Source organism: Fusarium phalaenopsidis, assembly GCF_050370095.1.
Source record: "Fusarium phalaenopsidis strain FUZ10S chromosome Unknown contig_32292, whole genome shotgun sequence".
In the NCBI taxonomy this organism is placed as follows: domain Eukaryota; kingdom Fungi; phylum Ascomycota; class Sordariomycetes; order Hypocreales; family Nectriaceae; genus Fusarium; species Fusarium phalaenopsidis.
The window spans coordinates 2,770,640-2,788,217 of NW_028145410.1; the positions used below are offsets into that span (position 1 = coordinate 2,770,640).

General features: G+C 55.7%; 3 protein-coding genes across 3 annotated transcripts; 1 reads left to right on the forward strand and 2 right to left on the reverse strand.

Moving 5' to 3' along the window:
* Positions 1 to 563: 563 nt before the first annotated feature.
* LRP88_05138 (uncharacterized protein) lies at positions 564 to 3,203 on the reverse strand (the record flags this gene model as incomplete). Its single annotated transcript, XM_083241699.1, has 1 exon — positions 564 to 3,203. The coding sequence occupies one exon, from the start codon at positions 3,201 to 3,203 to the stop codon at positions 564 to 566; it is 2,640 nt and encodes an 879-aa protein (XP_083102847.1).
* A 1,518-nt stretch (positions 3,204 to 4,721) lies between these two features.
* On the forward strand, positions 4,722 to 6,407 carry LRP88_05139 (uncharacterized protein; the record flags this gene model as incomplete). Its single annotated transcript, XM_083241700.1, has 1 exon — positions 4,722 to 6,407. One exon carries the CDS (start codon positions 4,722 to 4,724, stop codon positions 6,405 to 6,407), a length of 1,686 nt encoding a protein of 561 aa, XP_083102848.1.
* Positions 6,408 to 7,494: 1,087 nt separating this feature from the next.
* LRP88_05140 (uncharacterized protein) lies at positions 7,495 to 10,653 on the reverse strand (the record flags this gene model as incomplete). The annotated part of the gene is made up of 4 exons (XM_083241701.1): positions 7,495 to 7,637; positions 7,703 to 8,377; positions 9,185 to 10,285; positions 10,365 to 10,653. The coding sequence occupies 4 exons, from the start codon at positions 10,651 to 10,653 to the stop codon at positions 7,495 to 7,497; spliced, it is 2,208 nt and encodes a 735-aa protein (XP_083102849.1).
* Between the last annotated feature and the right edge of the window lie 6,925 nt (positions 10,654 to 17,578).

Sequence of the window (17,578 nt, forward strand, 5' to 3'; positions counted from 1 at the left end):
AATGGAGGTCTGCACCCCTGGTCTCATGATGTAATGCCTGTCATCACTCATGATGATGATGTCAATCCATCATGAATTGTCTCTCTGGGCAACCTTGGTCAATTCCTACCATCCGAGTCTCTCTGGCTTGGCATCAGCAGCCCGGCCAAAATGTTCCGGAAACAAATCTCAGTCGTTTGATGTGATGTCATGGAGCTTGTCAAACTATTCGTATTGTCTGTGCTTGAGTTACTCGCTCCATGAATACGATCTATGCCAAGACTACAACACAAGCCTAGCCTAAATGGATAGACTGTAAGCCCAGTTAGAGTTCAGCATTAGATCACGGTGAAGCGTCAGAACGCAAATAAACATTTTCATTAATATGTGATAATATGTGAAACGGAGAAAGCGCTCCAAGGCGTTGATATGCTCGCTGGCTAGCTCTATATATCCAACAACATCCTCCCAAATCCAAACGGCACGCACACTAGATGAACTCTAGCCAAGACCTGAAACATGGTCAACTACTAGTAATATCCAAATCGAACGACGCCATCTATGAACCCCGTTCTAGCCGCAGTCTAGTGTGGTCCGGGGGCGCCGGGCCCGGGCGTTGGAGAGCCAGAATCCGGAGCGCCTCGAAATTGAGGTGCCAGATGCGGAGCATGGAAGTGCGGCATATGGGAGGCATATGGCCGCGGGCCTTGTTGCCCCTGTGGCACTGGCTGCCCCTGTTGTTGCCCAGGTCTATATTGCCCCGACTGTCCTTGCAAAATGGGCGCTAGAGTGCTTTCGAGAACCTGTCCAGTCTTCCTTAACCACTTATCCGCTGAGCTGCTGCCAAAGATCTTTCCAACGCCGCCAGTGCCAGGTCGTGGCGGCAGTGCTGGTGGAGGAGAGAAGTACGTCTGGGGAGGAGCAGGATAATTGGCCGGGTTGTAACCAGCCGGTCCGGATCCAAAACCATGGGTCGGCATCCCTCCCTGGGCTGACGCTGGCCGAGGAGGGAGAGGAGGAGGCTGCAGCCCAAATGATGGTTGTCCCTGAAGGGGCGGAGGGGCACCGTGAGCATATGTCGGTTGAGTGGGATATTGAGGTTGAGGGGGATAAGGCCCAACAGGAGCAGGTCCAGGAGGAGGTGGCTGATATTGTGAAGGATGACCTGCTGCTGGAGGTTGTGATCCAGGCCGAGGAGGGACGGTCTGCGCATATGGAGGTGGGGGTGACTGAGGAATGGTCCCCTGTGCCATATAGGACTCTGTGGTCGAGTGCTGGAGAGGGGGTTGCTGAGGTCCAGGGCCAGTCTGAGCCGGCTGCTGATAAGGAGCAGGTTGTTGAGTAGGTGGCTGACTTGGGGCTCCTGGTGCCGGAGTTGCTGTTGGAGGAGTTGCTGTTGGAGGAGTATGAGCCGGCGCGTAATTGGGTTGCGGGACGTTGTAGTTGTAATTGGGGTAGCCTGGCATAGGTTGGGCTGGGCCATGGGCTGGAGCGGGAGCTACCATCGGCGGGCCTGGGTGTGATTGTGGAGGACCTACGGGTGAGGTCACTGGGGGTGTGGGCGACGGGCCCGGTCCGTAGTTCTGGGAAGGAATAGGGCTAGCATATGTCGGTTGAGCAAACGGCACTCCGGCGTTGAGTACTGGCATCGCCGGGGGAGGTGAGGTCATTGGCGCCGGAACTTGCTGGGTCTGCGGAGGACCTGCTGCCGAAACAGAGGGATGGGTCGGGGACGGACCCGGCGCGTGGCCCGGAGTTGGGCCCGGAGCGTAGTTCGGGGCTGGAACAGCGGCAGCATAGTGTGGTTGAGCAAACGGCACTCCCGCGTTAAGTGATGGTGTTGCTGGTGAAGGGGCAGCCACTGAGATGGACTGGGCTGAAGGAGACATGGGAGATGGCAGATAAGGAGATGCTACCGAAGGAGCTCCCTGGGCTGGAGCAGCGCCCGCAATGCCATTCTGCTGCGGCTGGGGTTGGTGATGCTGTTGCGGTGGTTGCGGTTGTTGGTATTGCGGTGGCCGCGGCTGCTCAGATGCAGGGGCAGTCGTTGTGGGCTTGGGAGATACACTCGCATCTGTTCTTGGAGGGTTCACAGATGAGTTTGTAGGTGCCGGGGAGTGGAAGTGATGAGGTGAAGCACCTGCGGGTTGTTGCTGAGGAGCTGGGATAGCTGCTGAAGGTGTCGGAGCTGAGACAGCAGCCGTGGGAGCCGGAGTTGTCGCTGGAGGTGTTGGAGCCAAAGGGGCTGGCGCAACAGCCTGCGCAGTAACTGGGGGAGTCGGTGTAGAAGCAACTGGAGGAGCTGGAGCGACAGCTGAAGCACCAGCGGGTGGCGTGCCGATAGTTAGAGAAGTTGGAGTCCCAGCTGGGGGTGGAGGGCTGGTGGTGGGCGGGATATTAGCAGCTGGCGCCGCCGCTGCTGTCTCTGTCTGAGGCGAATGCGGTCTATACGGCCGATACGGCATTGAAGTTGTGGTCGACTGCGAATCGGTCCTCCCAATGCCGGCCAAAGGCCTGACTTGCGCATCATGCACATCATGCACATCATGAGACGGTGGAGGGCTATACGGCTTGAACGCAGGCGGCGATGTCGTCTTGGCGGGGCGACCTCCCAGTTTCAAGGGCGCGGGATAGTAAGAAGGGTCGCCGTCACTTGGACTCGGACTTGTAGAGGCTGGCGGCCTGGTACCATGGGGAACCTGGGGGACCGATTCGCTATTGCCAGGGTAAGGCTTATATACCGGCCCTGAGGGGCGGCGATCCTCCTCACTTTGAGGCGCTGGCGGCGGCGGCGGCGACGGGTTTTGGTTGACCGGTCGCCTCCCCGAAGCTATCGCAAGCGGAGCGGGAGTATCCTCCGCAGCCTCAGGGCCAAAGTATGCCCAAGGGTTGGCCATGACGGGCTGAGGCGCCGCAGACGGGTCCTTGTACGGCTTGTCCTTGTCGTCCTCCTGCGCGGGCTTTGACGGGGCCTGACCGTCTAGATAGAAGGGCCACGGGTTGGCCTGGCCAGAGTGCGCCGGGCTCTGTGTCCTCGAGGGTCGCTTCTCCTCGCCGTTCTGTTTGGAGGGCACCGGTTCGCCGGGCATCTCGAAGACGGGCGCTCCATCGGGACCTTGGGCTGAGGCGAAACGGGAGGAGGGGGCGCTGCTGTCGAGTTCGGCTGCGAATAGGGGCGGAGGATAGTTGCCCGCGTAGTAGGGGCTCTGCTGCTGCTGCGACATGGCGAGAGAGGAGAGCCACTATTCTTTCTCTTTGAACGAGGTCAGGACTGAAAGCATCGGAAAAGGAGAAGAAGCGGTCTCACAGCTTGGTGATCAGGTAGAGAGGAGAGAGGCCAATGGCTAGGCCGCTACCAAAAAGTTCGCCCGACGACGAGACGGAGCCAGACAGAGCCAGAGCCAACGCCTCGCGGGCTGCCTTGGGGTCTGGGTTGCGTCAATAGCCCACTTGCCAGAAACAGGGTCTCAGGAGTTGAGCCACACCCTCTCTCTCTCTCTTGTCCACTCGTGTTTGAGCTGGCACGGCTAGGATCTAAAGTTATCCGTGCTATGTAAGCTTGCTTCCCATTCCAACCCCGTCGGACAAGTGACATGCTGAGTATGTGTGTGGCTTGGACCCCCAGCTGAAAAGCAGTGGAACGAGGCGCAGATTGAATCTCCGAGGGGGAGGGGGAGGGGGGGAGCCTCTTTGAAAGGGCCCTTGGGCTTGGCTCCTCTTGGTATGGGGAAACCCATACCCATGCCATTCCACTTGGCGCTGTAGCTGCAGGGTTTACGCGGGGACTCGAGAGCCTTGACAGGCTGCTTCGTATCTGGGCGAAAAAGCTTGTTCCCGTTCCTGAATTCTTGAGGCTGTAGATGCCCACACCGCCTGTGTCTATCCAGTTTTGGGTGAATGACACTATCGCCATCCCTGAGTATTACTATACGGTTGCCGAGATTTGCATACGCCGACACGTTCGATCGCGCGGTCGAGTTGCGAAGCGAAATACGCCCAGACTTGTACACTTATACGCCAGCAAGGATTGGATGGGGCTTGTTTGGCTGCGAGAAACGCGTATGCTTCTTATCTATCTGTCCCCGCTGTGCTAATCCCAACTGCGTGTAAACGACTGCAGATTCGTCATTGTGTACGTGGTTAGTTGTTGGTCAGCCTTTGTTTCCCACATGAATTAATATCTACTGTGGACGTTTAAAAGAAGTTCTTTAGTTCTGTCCTGCCTCTACAATGTTGAAATATCGTTGTTTGTTTGCGAGATGGCCACGCTACCTCAAGCAAAGCGTTGACCAACAGTCATCTCAACCACATGACATTTCAAACGAGCCTTTAACTCATTTTCCTTTTTGAAAGTAATCCGAATGACACTCTTTTTAGTTTTTAATATCCATAATCCCCGCTCCTTGGTTGTTATGGCCTCCGCCTTGGAGGGAACAGACAAAAGGCATTCAGTCACTACTTGGGTCATTCACAGAATAGACAAACACAACTGCGTAGACGTCTTGCATTCGTTCACACATGTCTTTAAAAGCCGTACCGTGCATGGCTTGCCTCTACAAAGATGGATTAATATGCCAAATTTGGGACCTCACCTCTCCTCGCCATGCCCGTCCAACCCAACCTCGATTCTACAAACCTCAACCCATCACCATTCAACTAGCAAACCAGACCTGCACCCCTTCATCGACCATCAAGAGCCTTAGAAAGCTTCACAAGATTCTCGCCACAAACTCCAGCCAAAGATGGCTGCGTCCAACTACCCCAGCTCGACCTTCACCACCACCTCCATCCCCGACATCCATCCACACTCTTGCATCGTCCAGATACTCACCGTTCCGTGCCAGCACCTCGACGATCCGTTCCATAAACGCTTCGTCGCGGGCTATTACGCCATATCTCATCTTCTGTCCCCGCTTGTGTCTCCCGAGGACTGGGTGCGGCTGAGTGTCTCGAACCCTCGAAGCTATGTCAACCTTCGTTACGGGAACAAGGATGTGAGTGGGATATGTGACAACATCACTGTCCACGAGGATCCAGCGGAGCTCGCAGAGGCGTTTCTGGATGCCATCGCAGCCATGTCTCTCAAGGCAAGCAACTACTGCCAGGCAGGCTACCCATCGTCCCTGGTCATCATCATCTGTGGACCGACCTCGCTTCATCAAGACATGATCTGCGAGCTTCCGTACCCCTTGGCGCCCAGCACGAAGCTACATCTTCTCGCTGTCGGCGAGATCCAGAGTTGCATCGACAGCAAAGTCAGGGCAACCCTGATTGCCCCGAGCATGCTCTGCACCGGGTGGGTTGTCAACCAATCACTGGGCGTCCAGCCAGCCAGAAACTCGACCCCTACAGATCAGATGCTCAGGCAGATCGCTCGCAATGTAGCTCCCCTGTATCAAGTTCAAGCCTCTCAGGATCTTCTTAAACCCAACTCAAAGTTAGTCCAAAACGGTAGCGGTCAAGACTTCTCAACCTTCATCAACACTAATGAAGGCAAAGACCTCTATAATGCAGTTGCCAGGTCCTGTCGAGCCTCCTTGTCGATAGCGACTCCCCGCTGTGTCTTTAACCTTTATAGTCGTCTTGACGACTGGTCTCGACTCAGTGGCGATCGCCTGGGTGGGCCTCTCGATCGTTTCTGGCCCAACTGGCAACTTCTCCCTCATGCCAAGGCCGACACTGGGAGCGAAGATGGCTGCGTTGCCGATACTACGCAGTATAAGGGGACCCAAGCTTTGCTTCTCACCCTCCTGTACCCTTCACTTCTTCCAGAGGGTGACACGAACCACGTCTTTCAGTCTGGCTCTGGTTCAATGTCCGAGTCCATCGACGCTGTTCTGGATCAAACCATCTCAGCCGCGGCTCATCATTTCGCCATGGTCAATTTGACTGAAGCATTGCTCAACTTGGAGCATATTCCACACATACAGACTTCATGCCCACATCCCACTGAGCCCTTGTGGGAGAAGTTGAGCCAGGGAGAGATGAGAACATTTAAGAGTATTGTCGGTCTATTTCCTCCTGCTCATGGGGATGTGCAGTCACCAGGCCCTGTTCCACTCGCTCAGTACATCTGGAGTTGCCTCGATGCCCTTTACTGTGACTCTCCTAAGAAGACAACAGCCATCGAGGCTCACATTTGCAACTTTCGACACAGTAAGCACCTCTCACATCAACTTACCAGCCAAGTCGGCCACCGAGAAGCTAACAATCAAGATATCCGACTTATCCGGACTCACTTGACCCAGGAACTCATCAAAACGCCAATCGTTGCTCGCGCAGCTTTTGATCTCATCACCAGCATGGGGTATCGTCCGAATGCCACTCTCCTGCGTGCCTGCGAGGATGCCGATATTGCGGAAAACCTGGGGATTGAGCTATCGTATGATACGATCGAGACTCGACGGACCTATCACGAGATAAAGTAGAGAGATTTGACCAGGATGTGAGCTGGTATGGGGACAACGAGGCGGGGGAGGCCAGGCATGGCAAGGCTCAGGCAAAGTAAAGGGCATACAGCTAGCCACTGCATAAACCAAGGCGCTTGGATCCGTGGATCCTATCGGGAGCATTGGTAGTTTGGAGAGATAGACGATGGACAGTATGGCTCTAAAATTGTCATAGTTGGTTGGTTATATCGCCCTGTGTGTAATGTCTTTTTACCCTTTTTGTCTTCACTCACGATCTCTCTTCTATAAACTTACTCACTCATCATACCTGCTTCATTTTCTCACATGCCCTCCCTCTTATCTCACTCTTTACTGCTATCACCTTCAAGCGCTCTTGTTCCCATCAGACCTAGGGCACGTCACACATAGGAAAAGTAGATGACCAGAGAAATACAATATTGTCTACCAACTATGACCAAACACTATTTGCAAGGAACGCATAACCACACAGTGGTCTCAAAAGCAAATGCCAAAACCATCATCACCTCCATATGTAAACCCTTCCAACCGATACCGTATGTGATTAAACCCATCGTCAATCCGACAGACCCTCGTTTCTGACCTCGTCAGAACCAAAACAAAGGCCAGTCAACAACATGCATCCCCTCTTCGACGTCAACGTCGTCGGCCAAGCATCCATCATCATCCGCCCTGCATCTATACACCCTCACGAATTGCAATTTAATATACAGGAGCCACTCGACTTGAAAAATGAGAACTGAAAACTTCAGAAGCGACAACCATGGGAGGCCAGCCGAGTGCGAGGCGAGGCATGTAGTTGGAAACCGCAACAAGAGTTTCAATGCAAGAACTTGGTGTAGATCCGAAGCCGTAAAAGCAGAAAAAAAGTTTGGGGTAATAAATAAACGGGAGGACATCACCATCGATGTCGTCGCAGAATGGTATCGTGAAGCAAGAACAGGCAGACAAGCAATCTCTAATGACAATGCCAGGGATGAACAAGAACGAGGCCAATTCTCATGGTCAAGTCTGAAAGGAGGGTAGGGTATGGATAAAACGGGATAAGACAACAAGACAGGACACGACAGGACAGAAGTATCTATCTCTACTCGTCGTCCTTCTCTCCGCGGCGCATGCGCTCATTCCAGCGTCGCTTTCCAACGCGCGTCTCATAGTGAGGCGCAACCGTCTTGACGTCCTGCATGATGCTCTCAATGGCGGCTCGCGTTTTGTTGCGGTAGCAGTCCACTAGACTCTGTCAGTTATCACATCCGACAACATGGTCAGGTTAGGTTAAGTTGATCGAAACTTACAGGCTCGCTGCAGAAAGACAGTCCGACCAGCAAAGACTCGGCTCTGGAGCCATGCCATTCGGTACCCAAGGTCGTTGAGCCGAACCTCCTTGCCTCGGATAGACTTCCTCATTCGGGGGATGGCAATCTCGCCTTGGGACTCGCCCATGGGAACCTTGACCATCTCCTTGCTAGTTCGGTCAGCTCCGCGGCGACTGGCCTCGCGACCTTCAGTCTCCTCGATACCGTCGTCGTCTTGATCATCGGCAAAGAAGCGCGAGCCGGTCGCGCTTGGAGGGGGGCTCTGCATCTCTCGGGGGAAATAGCTACGGGGGAAGACGCTGGCTCCCTTGCGGAAGCTGTCAGGGATCTCGTTGGTGTCGACGCCCTCAAGGGTGACCCGGACACGGAGGCGAGATCCGCGGACATTATCTTCGACAAGAATAAATTTGCGCTTCTTGGCCTCAGGGATGTCCGGGAAGAGATCGTCGGGCTCATCAGCGTTACCACGGCTGTGGCGCTTAGCCGGGACAGCACCGCCAGCGTGGGGAGCCATGTGAGACATTGGCGCGCTAGTGGGATATGGCTGGTTGTTGTATCCAGTAAAAACGTGAGCTGGTCTCACGTCGTCGTTGTTGGGAGGGTTTTGACCCGTCGGAGCCTGGTGGTGATGGTGTTCGTAGGAGTGACCATCGCCTATAAAGAGCCCGAGTTAGCCAATCTCTCCCTCTTGTTTTACTGTTTGAGTGATTATGATGTGATGTGAGATGAGATGACCAAATCAAAGCAAAACTCGACTATGTGCTTGTGTGTTTGTGTTTAGCGCTTGAAATGCAAGACAGAACAAGACTGGGTTGTAGGCTTGTGTCAGATCAGTCTCAGAGGACCATATCCAAATGCCAACGGTAGATGATGCAACATTTAAAGCCAAAAGGCAGATTGAACTCGTCTAAGAGTCGCAGGAACCCAGCAGCAAAGCAAACAACTGACAGCAGCAGCAACAACAGCGACTGTGTGCGCGCGACTTTATGGTAATGTACAGAACTGTGCCAATCAACAAAACAAAGAGTTCCTCATAACCCCTCGGGAGCCACTGCGGCTTGGATGCTGTATAGATGACGGTGCAGGAAGTGGCAGACCGCCTGTGCTATTCATTGTGACAGGCAGACAGACAGGCAAAAAGACAGGAAAGGAGATGACAAACCCAGTCCCCAGACGTTCAAAGCAGTAGCAGATAGAAAATAGAGCAAAGACACAGGTATAGCCGTTGCAGCAGTAAAAAAGGGAATATGTTTTTGTAAGACAGTAACAAGGAAAGAGTAAAAAAGGGGTTTTGGTATCAATTAATCAACACAACATTGGTCGAACAAAGCATTTCTTGTGCGGTGAGGGACAGCAAAGGGATCAGTGCAAAAGAAGGGGTGCACAAGGCATGGCAATGCCTTGCCCTGCGAAATGCAGACGTGAGGTTTCTTTAAATCATTCACATCTGGTGGAACATACCGACTTCATCCCCTCCACCCTGAGCTGTGCCGTCGGGGTGAGTTCCTGCTTGGTGGTGGTGCATCGGTTGACCCATGCTGCCGAGGCCGGGCTTGCCCATGGCCGCGCCAGGTCCCATGGGTCCTGGGCCGCCGGGCATCCCTGAAGGTCCACTGGGACCGGGCATGTGAGCCGCACCGGGATGCGGAGAGGCCTGGACTTGCTTTCGCTGGTTCATCTTGGCCATACGTCGCACTCGTCGGCTTCGGAGCCGGGGATCTTGGTTGCTGTTGCGCCAGCTATCAACCGCTCGCTGAATAAGTCCTCGCTTGCCTCGGAGAGGAATGTTGAGCTCGGCCAGCGCCCAGCCGACGCGGTTGCAGTCAGTCTCATACAGCAGGCGGTTTCCGCGGTACTGCTCCTTGGGGCAGCATGCTCGAGGGTAGACGCAGTTCTCCTGCTTAAACTCGGGCGATAGCTCGTCAATGTTCACTGACTCGACATCGCAGCGGATCGTGTACTCCATCTTGACCCTGTCCCTTGAGTACTCGAAAGCGATCCATTGAACACCGTTACCGTCCTGTCGGACCACGAGAGGGGTTGTCGCGGGGATCGGTCCGGGTGCCGCGCTGGGGTTGACACCAGGAGTTGAGTTTCCGGGGCTCTGGAGCTGGCCGCCGTTTTGAGGGTGGTGAGACTGAGGCATAGGCGACGACTGAGGCTTCTGGAGCTGGAGGGGTACCTGAGGTTCGATCTTTGGCCTGGGGCTTCCAGTCATGCCCGCATGTGCGTGTTGCGCATGCTGGGTCATCTGGTTTTGGGGAGCAGTTTGGGACATCATCATGGCGGGTTGCGAAGTCATTGACTGCTGAGGGTGGGGCGCGTGTTGCGCGTAAGGAGAGGCGGTCGCTTGAGGAGGCATGGGCTGGTATTGGTTCTGCGGCTGGTAGTACATCGACTGTTGCAGATGCTGTGACGGCGGTTGGCCGTAAATGCTTCTGTGCTGGTCATGTTGAGAGGGTGATGCGACTGAGGCGGGAGAGTTGGATTGGGGAGTATGATAGGACATTGGGGGGTAGGGCGGTCTCGGCATTTGAGCGGCGGCCATCATGTCGGAGGTATCTGGATCGCGCAAAGTCAGCTTGGAGTTCGCGACGCGCTTCTCATCATCAAGAAGCTATATGGGCTCGCGTTGACGCACCTGCGGACGTGTATCCGCTTGTGGCACCGGGTGTGCTGTAGGGACTCGGATGGTTGTAATAGCTGAGGTTGTCCTGGCTGTTGGTAGCCTGGGCGCTCGTCTGGTATGCTTGAGGAAGTGAATGTGTTGACGAGTACGCGCTCTGGTGTTGTTGAGGCGGCGGGTGAGCCTGTGCGTGATGCTGCTGGTGAACTACACTCGGGGGTCTCGAGTGCTGCTGCAGGTGCTGGGAAGGCGGCTGACCCTGTTGCTGGTGCTGTGAGTGATGCTGCATAGAGAGAAGACCCATTAGTCAGACATGTGGACTAGGACGTGAAGGTTGAAGCTGTGAGGCGCGGCCAAAGAAAAGAAAATAGCATCAAGCCCAGGACGCGTTGGTGTTTTATTTTCCCCTTGCCAGTGCCTGGGTCTGGGGAGGTGGTTTAAGTGGACATCCCCTGGTGAGGACTGGGATCGCACGGGTGAGGCGGGCTAGGCTCGGAGCGGTAATGATGATAAAGCAACCCGGTTCTCGCGGACTACAGCGAAAAAACACGGGGTGGGAGGGAAGACCAGGAGGGAGCAGGGGGTGGCAATACCGCTTAGCCAGAACTGGTTGGCAAGAGAGCAAACGGCGATGACAGTGCCTACTGAAGGTCCCCGTCTTGAAGGTTACAGCTCGTGTGCCAGGGACAGCGAGAAGAGAGCAGGCCCTTTGGAGCGGAAGAAAGACAAGATCGATCGGAGGAAGGGTGTGCTAGAGGGGGCCGGACGGGGGGGCAGACGAAGGGGCAGGGGAGCGGGTATTTGAACCAAGATTATGGGGATGGAGAACAAGGTATGATCTGAAGTGGATATCCAAGAATGGGCAATGAGCAAATAGACGGGATGGCAGACCAGGTGCTCGAACCAGATGCTAGAGCCAGCAGATGGAGCCAGGAGTACGAGGCGTGTCTGGCAGGTGTGCGCGCGCGCCGTGGGCCAGGGTTCAACAAGAGTGATATAACGTCAAAGAGAGGGAAAAGTCCGTCGTCCTTGAGTGGGGATGGGGGATTGGGAGGATATCGATATGATGTGAAGTGTGCTGCTGCAAGTGCGAGAGTCCGCGACGAGACCCCTGTCGCAGGAATCTTAGGAGCATGAATTACTTTGGGATGAAGAGCGGAGCGGTGGGCAATGGTGAAATGTCGAGGGAAAAGCGTTGACAAGCTTCCGCCGCAGGGTGTCCTTTCACTTGACGACTGCTGCTGGGCCTATCCTCCTGCAACTCGCAGGCCGACGCCAAACCACGCCAGGACCAGGGGGAAGGGGGGAGGGCGTGTGGGTAGAGAAGCCGTCTTCGACTTTGCGTGAATGAGTGATTGAGTGAATGAACGGGCGGATATCAAGTGGGGTGGCGTGCTTGCGGGAGCTCGCGCCCACCTCCAGAGAACCAGAAAAGAAGACTCCATCCGTCCATCCACCCAGTCAAGCCCTCGACCCTGCCCACCCATTCCCTTCCCATCAATCAGCTTCGAGGGGCAGGCTGAGGGAAAAGGGGACCGAGAGGGGTGACGGGCACCATGTTGTGGGTGGTAGACGCCCTAGCCCCCCGTACCCGCAAGTCGACTGTGTAGCGTAGCGTACCGTAGGTAGCGTAGAGCCACAGGCCAAGCAGGTGTCCCGGGGAGGACAACGCATGGAAGAAACGCGACAGGGGTCGGCTTGGTTTGATTAAGTGGCCAATGGCCGCCTCACCAGGGCGCCCGGCCAGGAGCAGCTGCCCAATGGGGCACACCAGAGCCGGGGCTAGCCAACGGACCAGGATTGCGCCGGGATTGGCTTTTCCCTGGTGCTCCTATTTTGGCCACAGGCGGTGTGGGTAAGGGAGTCCATGGCTGCCACTCTGCCACTTTGGCCACGACCTTGTTCTCAACCGTCGTCGTCCATGGGCCCATGGGCCCCGGTCGCTCACGCTGGTCCGCCCCCAAAATGGACCGACCAGACACTTGGGCTCCAATCCAACTGACGCGCAACAGCCATTGACCGGGTGAGCAATGTTGTACAGACTCCCGTCTGGCTCCAGGTACCTGCAGAGTACCGTTTGTCCAGCTCAGAATCCTCGTACGTACTCGATCCCTTCCAGATGAACTGAACCCCCGAGGTCGCGGCTACGGGCATTGGGTGCATCTGTGGCAGCCTGCTCTCGCCAGACAAAAACTGCGCGTGCGTGTCTGTCTGTTTTCTCACTCGAGATCCACCGCGTGCGTCACCGCTAGTACCTTGGGCGTGGATGCCAGAAAAGGTACAGTACGGCACCAGAAGGCATGGCTGAGGCGAGGTTGGTCGGGCACTCCCTCCGTCACGTCACGTCCCGTCCCTTCTGTCTGTCGACATTTGATGCTTCGTAACCGTTTTTTCTCGAGTGCCACGCCCTAAAATCTGAATCAGAGGGGCCGGTGGCCTCCATCTGCCTGCTCCAGCGCCCCACTGGGGGAACAACGCCGCCGGCTCCCCACCCAAGGTAGGCAGCCTGGCATCCATTGATAGGTACGTAGCGTACTCGACACCCGCCAAGCTTGACCATCTGTTGCTGGCTTGCCCACGGACGGTAGGTACTGCATCGCCTCCCCCCAAAAAAAGACGTTCCTCAGCTGAGTTAAGCGTCCTTCTCGGCGTCTTCTTCAGGCATCATCCACCGGGTGCTGCTCCGCGTAGCCGCGGCGTGCCATTGATGAGATGAGTATTGCTCAACTGAGCTGGCTGGTGTGTGCTGGGCATTGGCTGACAATTCAACTCGACGCCGGTCACTCACATCTCCTCTGTCGCCGCCAGCCTCGCGACCGTTGAGTGGATGCTACCCGACCTTCCTTCGCCTTGGTGGCGGCCCGCCGCGCCCCGAAATTCAAATGCCCGTATCCTGCGTGCCTCCGCGAGCTGTGCAACGAGGGGGAAAGGCCGTTGTGGCCGCCCTTGTCCGCCGCGTGTCGAGCTCAGAGAAGCTTCAGCCGCCTGCAAGTTCTTTGTACAATGTGGCTGGTGCATGCGAGGCCGCTGGTCGCTTCTCATGGCAAAGGCTGAGGCGGCGGATGCACTGCAACGTCCCGCCTCAGCCTGCCCGGCCTCTCCAATTTTCGGGGTCTGGCATCCATCCAGGATGGGCATCTTGTCAAGGCTGGTACTGACCACCCCTCCCCTGTCCCCTGCGGGCGCCCCGGGCATTGGTGAAACAAGACGTACCCTGCTCAGCCCACTCTCGAGTCCTGACCCGGTCAGGCTTGCGACAGGCATATTGCGCGGGGCGCACTTCGAAACCTTGGTATTCCCGGCGCTGTCTAGCGACATAGCCCAGTCAGGCCTTCACTTGAGGCTGATGCTGGGGTCTGGCAGACGCGTTTGTAGCCGCGACGCGTTAGATCCCACGAGCTACGATGTAGCAAACTGATCATGTTTGGCAGACATGGCATACTAGCCATGATCCGAGTCCATGCGAGCCGGAAAGGGTGTGCAAAGGTGCATGCTTGACGAAAAGGAAAAGGAGACACTTACAGGATTGACCCCGGGCTCCTGCTTGAATTGGCCGGAGATCTGGCGATTCGCTGACATGCTGACGGTCATGAGGAACGGAATACGTCAACCAACGGCTCTTGTCTGCAGAGACGGTTAGCAACGTGCTATGACAACGAAGACGCAGCTTTGGCGAGCCAGATCAACGCACAGCGCTTGCTCTACCAGGATATTCGTGGTAAAAGAGAGCTAGGTGGCGTGATTCCAGATCCTCTCCCAGCTGCATACAATGCTCCAGAAAATTCCCGCCGGCCGAGCTCCTCTTCCAAGGCGCAGCTTTCAGGATTCGCGTGTGAACGGGCAGGGAAGGATTGGGGAGGTGAGAGGCGACCTACCCGCTTGAGTTTCGAATATCTGTATCCGTACAGATGCTATGCAAGTGTTGGTCGAGTGCGTGGCTCGTCCAAATCATAAGACGAGAAAGTGACGGATCAAGGTCTGAAACAGGGGCGTTGGTCGCTCGATGCCTAGAGTGAAGGAGGCAGGTCAAGTCAGCCTCGTGAGGTGTGATGAGATGCAATGCGTTTGATCCCCGGAATCACATTGCTCAAGGAGAATCGCTAAAGGTAAAAATCACACAACCAGCCCCTCGTTGATGAGAAGGTAGGTCGCTAGTGAATGATACGTAGCAATCCGGTGGGGGTCTCAATTTCGACCTGATCAAGAGCTGACCAAAAATAAATTAAAAATGAAAAAAACACGAACACGACATTAGGTATTGTTGCCAACCTAATGCTCCCGTTTGCCAACGAGTTTCCCATCATGATAGGCGTAGATTGATGTGGGCGGATCTGAGATTTCAACGAGATTTCAACGCACCTGAGTATCTGGGCTCCAACTGGACAAGCAGATGGTGTCGGTTGGACAGGTCGTTCCCCTTGTTGGTGGTACACAAGCAATCGGGGGGCAAGCCTGTAGGTAACGTCCTTCCACGTGCTGGTTCCAAAAGTGCGGGTCGCGGTGCAAACGACTTTCGAGATTTAGTCAATAATGGAGCGCAGCCGTGCCTTGTTGGAAGATCGAGGTGATGTAACAGGCTGCGAGAGTTGATGCAGCTTGGCCGTTGTTGCACCTAACTTCCTGGTCAGTTCGTGCGGACCTTGTCGTTTGCTTCGAGGGATCCCTATGCAAGAGAGTTTGCAGCAGGACATGGAATGCATACATACCTGTCTGGACGGGTACGCCAAAGCAGGGCAGACAAGGATGAACTCTGGAGGCAAGACACCCTTAGCTTGGAAGTGCGTGCGTTTGCAGACGGCTGGATTGGCAACGGGTTGGAGACGGCCAGGGCTTAGCTAGCTGGGATGGGGTGTCCACGAGAACGTTATCAAAAGGTCAAGGCAGCGCGGCCCTGCAAGATATACTGCCCCAGCCCGGGACAGCAAACGTCTTTGTGGCTGTTAGTCAGGTCCAGCAAGGCCCTGCTGATGGGGCCCGATCCCAGGAAGACGGCGCACTCTGACCGGGGGCTGGAATTGTGACGCCGACGACAGTTGCTGGGTGAGCAACCGGGCACCGATGAGATGGCGGCGGACGGACAAGGATGGGGGGGTGGGCAGTGACGCGAAAGGGGAGACCACCACCAAAATCCACGATGATGAGACCCAGGTCAAAGGGACCGCCGTGTTTGATGACGGATGATGAGGATTTACAAGTCCCAAGCCAAGATTGGAAAACGAGACAAGGTCCAGATGGCGGCCATGTGTGGGCAAGGGGCGGGGAGCTCCAGCGTGCTGCGATGGAGGTGTGGCTACCGACCGTACCTTAACTGACTGAAGCTTGTTGGTGGGCCGTTAGCACACGACACTCTGCGACGGGAGCCTCGCGACTGAGGTGCCTCTTGTGGTGGAACCGTTGCCTGTCAAGAGAGCTTGGGGTCAGCGCTAATCTTGGCCGGTCGGCGCGGGAAATGGGTGCGAGCAGGGGAGCCTACCTAATGCGAGGTTGCTTGCCCAGCCATGCAGGACCAGATGGAAGCTTTTTCTACCTCCTTGCGATGGATGCGAGCTTGGGTAACCAAATGACACCACAAGATTGACGCCGCGCAAGCAAGAGAGCTCTGACTTTTGTCTTGGGCTTGGGCCAAGGTTTATCGGGTACGGAGGATCGCTCTCAGAAGCTTGAGCCCTAGTATTCCTTGTCTGACAGGAGAAGCAATGGATAAGTTGGTGCAAGCTCCTGGAAACTCTAGGCCACTGCGTCTAGCGCAAAGTGTGCAAGTTCACGGAATGACGGGGCAGATTGGCGTCAATTCACTGGTGCTGCCTCAGCGATCTGAATCCTCGAGGGCCCAGTACGGTGTGATGCGATGCGGTCGCAATTGTTCCCTGCGTCGAGCACGGCGATGATCTCGTGAAATGTCGCAAGGCAAGATGCAGAGATCTCCAGGCTGGACCCGATGCTAGGGGCAGCACAAGCCTCTGCGGCTGGCTGCGAGGGTCGCGGGTGGACGAGGACAAGGGGGATCTAGCGGTAAAGGCGGCGCGCTTGGGTGCAGCAGGGCGCTGTGGGCTGCAGATTGATCTGGAGAGGGTCGCACGGCTACCGGAATCGATCACTGCTACCAGCGTGGCCAGCACGGGTCGGGGTCTGATAGGGACAAGGCAAAGATGGAGGAGGCAGCAGCAGATGCAGTAGACGCGGTGTGATGCAGGGGTGCGAAGTTGAGATTGTGGTCGAGAACTGTGGGCTTTTTTTTTTTCTGGTGTCTTTGGAAAATGGATATTTCGTCCCGTCGCGCCTTCCAAGTTGACCCGCGCATCGGGGACTCGGGGTCGGGCAGCGGAAGGAACGGGTGTATGGGGACACAGGGAAAGAGACAGTTGGGGAATGAATGGGCACTTTGGGTTCAGTCAAAATAGATCCGGTTGACTCAAAGTGGCAGGATATTGCGGCCACCGTTCTATGTATCGCCTAGCGGGTTTTAAACAACTGCCGCAAACTTTGCGTGAGTGGCGCCCCTTTGATTCAGATTGCTACCGCCGAGATGAGTCGAGACGCGCAACCCGCGGCACTTGCTTGGGAGGAATCTGCCGGTTTGATTGAGTCATCTGCCATTATCCGCACGAGCTGGGCGATGGTACGGCGAGAAGCGTTTCATCTCACTTCCATCCGGAGACAACTTGCCCATCTTGATGTGCGATGCCGCTTTTTACTATATGTGCGACTCTATAACATATTATACTTGTACGTACCAATAGGCACATTGCATCCGCTCCATGCATGGGGATATGCCCGGGGTGGTATGGATGGATGTAAAGCTAGGCACGATCAAATATCTCCGATTTTGCAACTTTGCGCATTCAACGGGCTGTCCAATGGCGTTGACCGGCGCCGAGGACCAAGCCTGTCTTCTATTGCTGGGTTGTTGTTCTAGAGGTTTTCTCTCCATGTTCTTCCTGTAGGCAGGGGTACCAGTGGTCTCCGAACCCTGGCTGGCCGCCAGGTTTACCAGGGTTATGTCAGACAGGGCTACGGGCGGGAGAACGTGCGGGCGACAAGCCATCGCCCACCCAGGCGAACAGGGGCGCATGGGAGGCAAGGTAGGCTCCATGTAGGGTAGATGTAGATGTAGATGCAGCATTGGGGTATTCGCAGGGCATTGGAGGGTCAATTGTCGAGATCGTGTGTGGCGGTGAGGGTTGGTGGTTATAATAGCATTTCCGTGCCGACGGCGAATGCGACTTCGC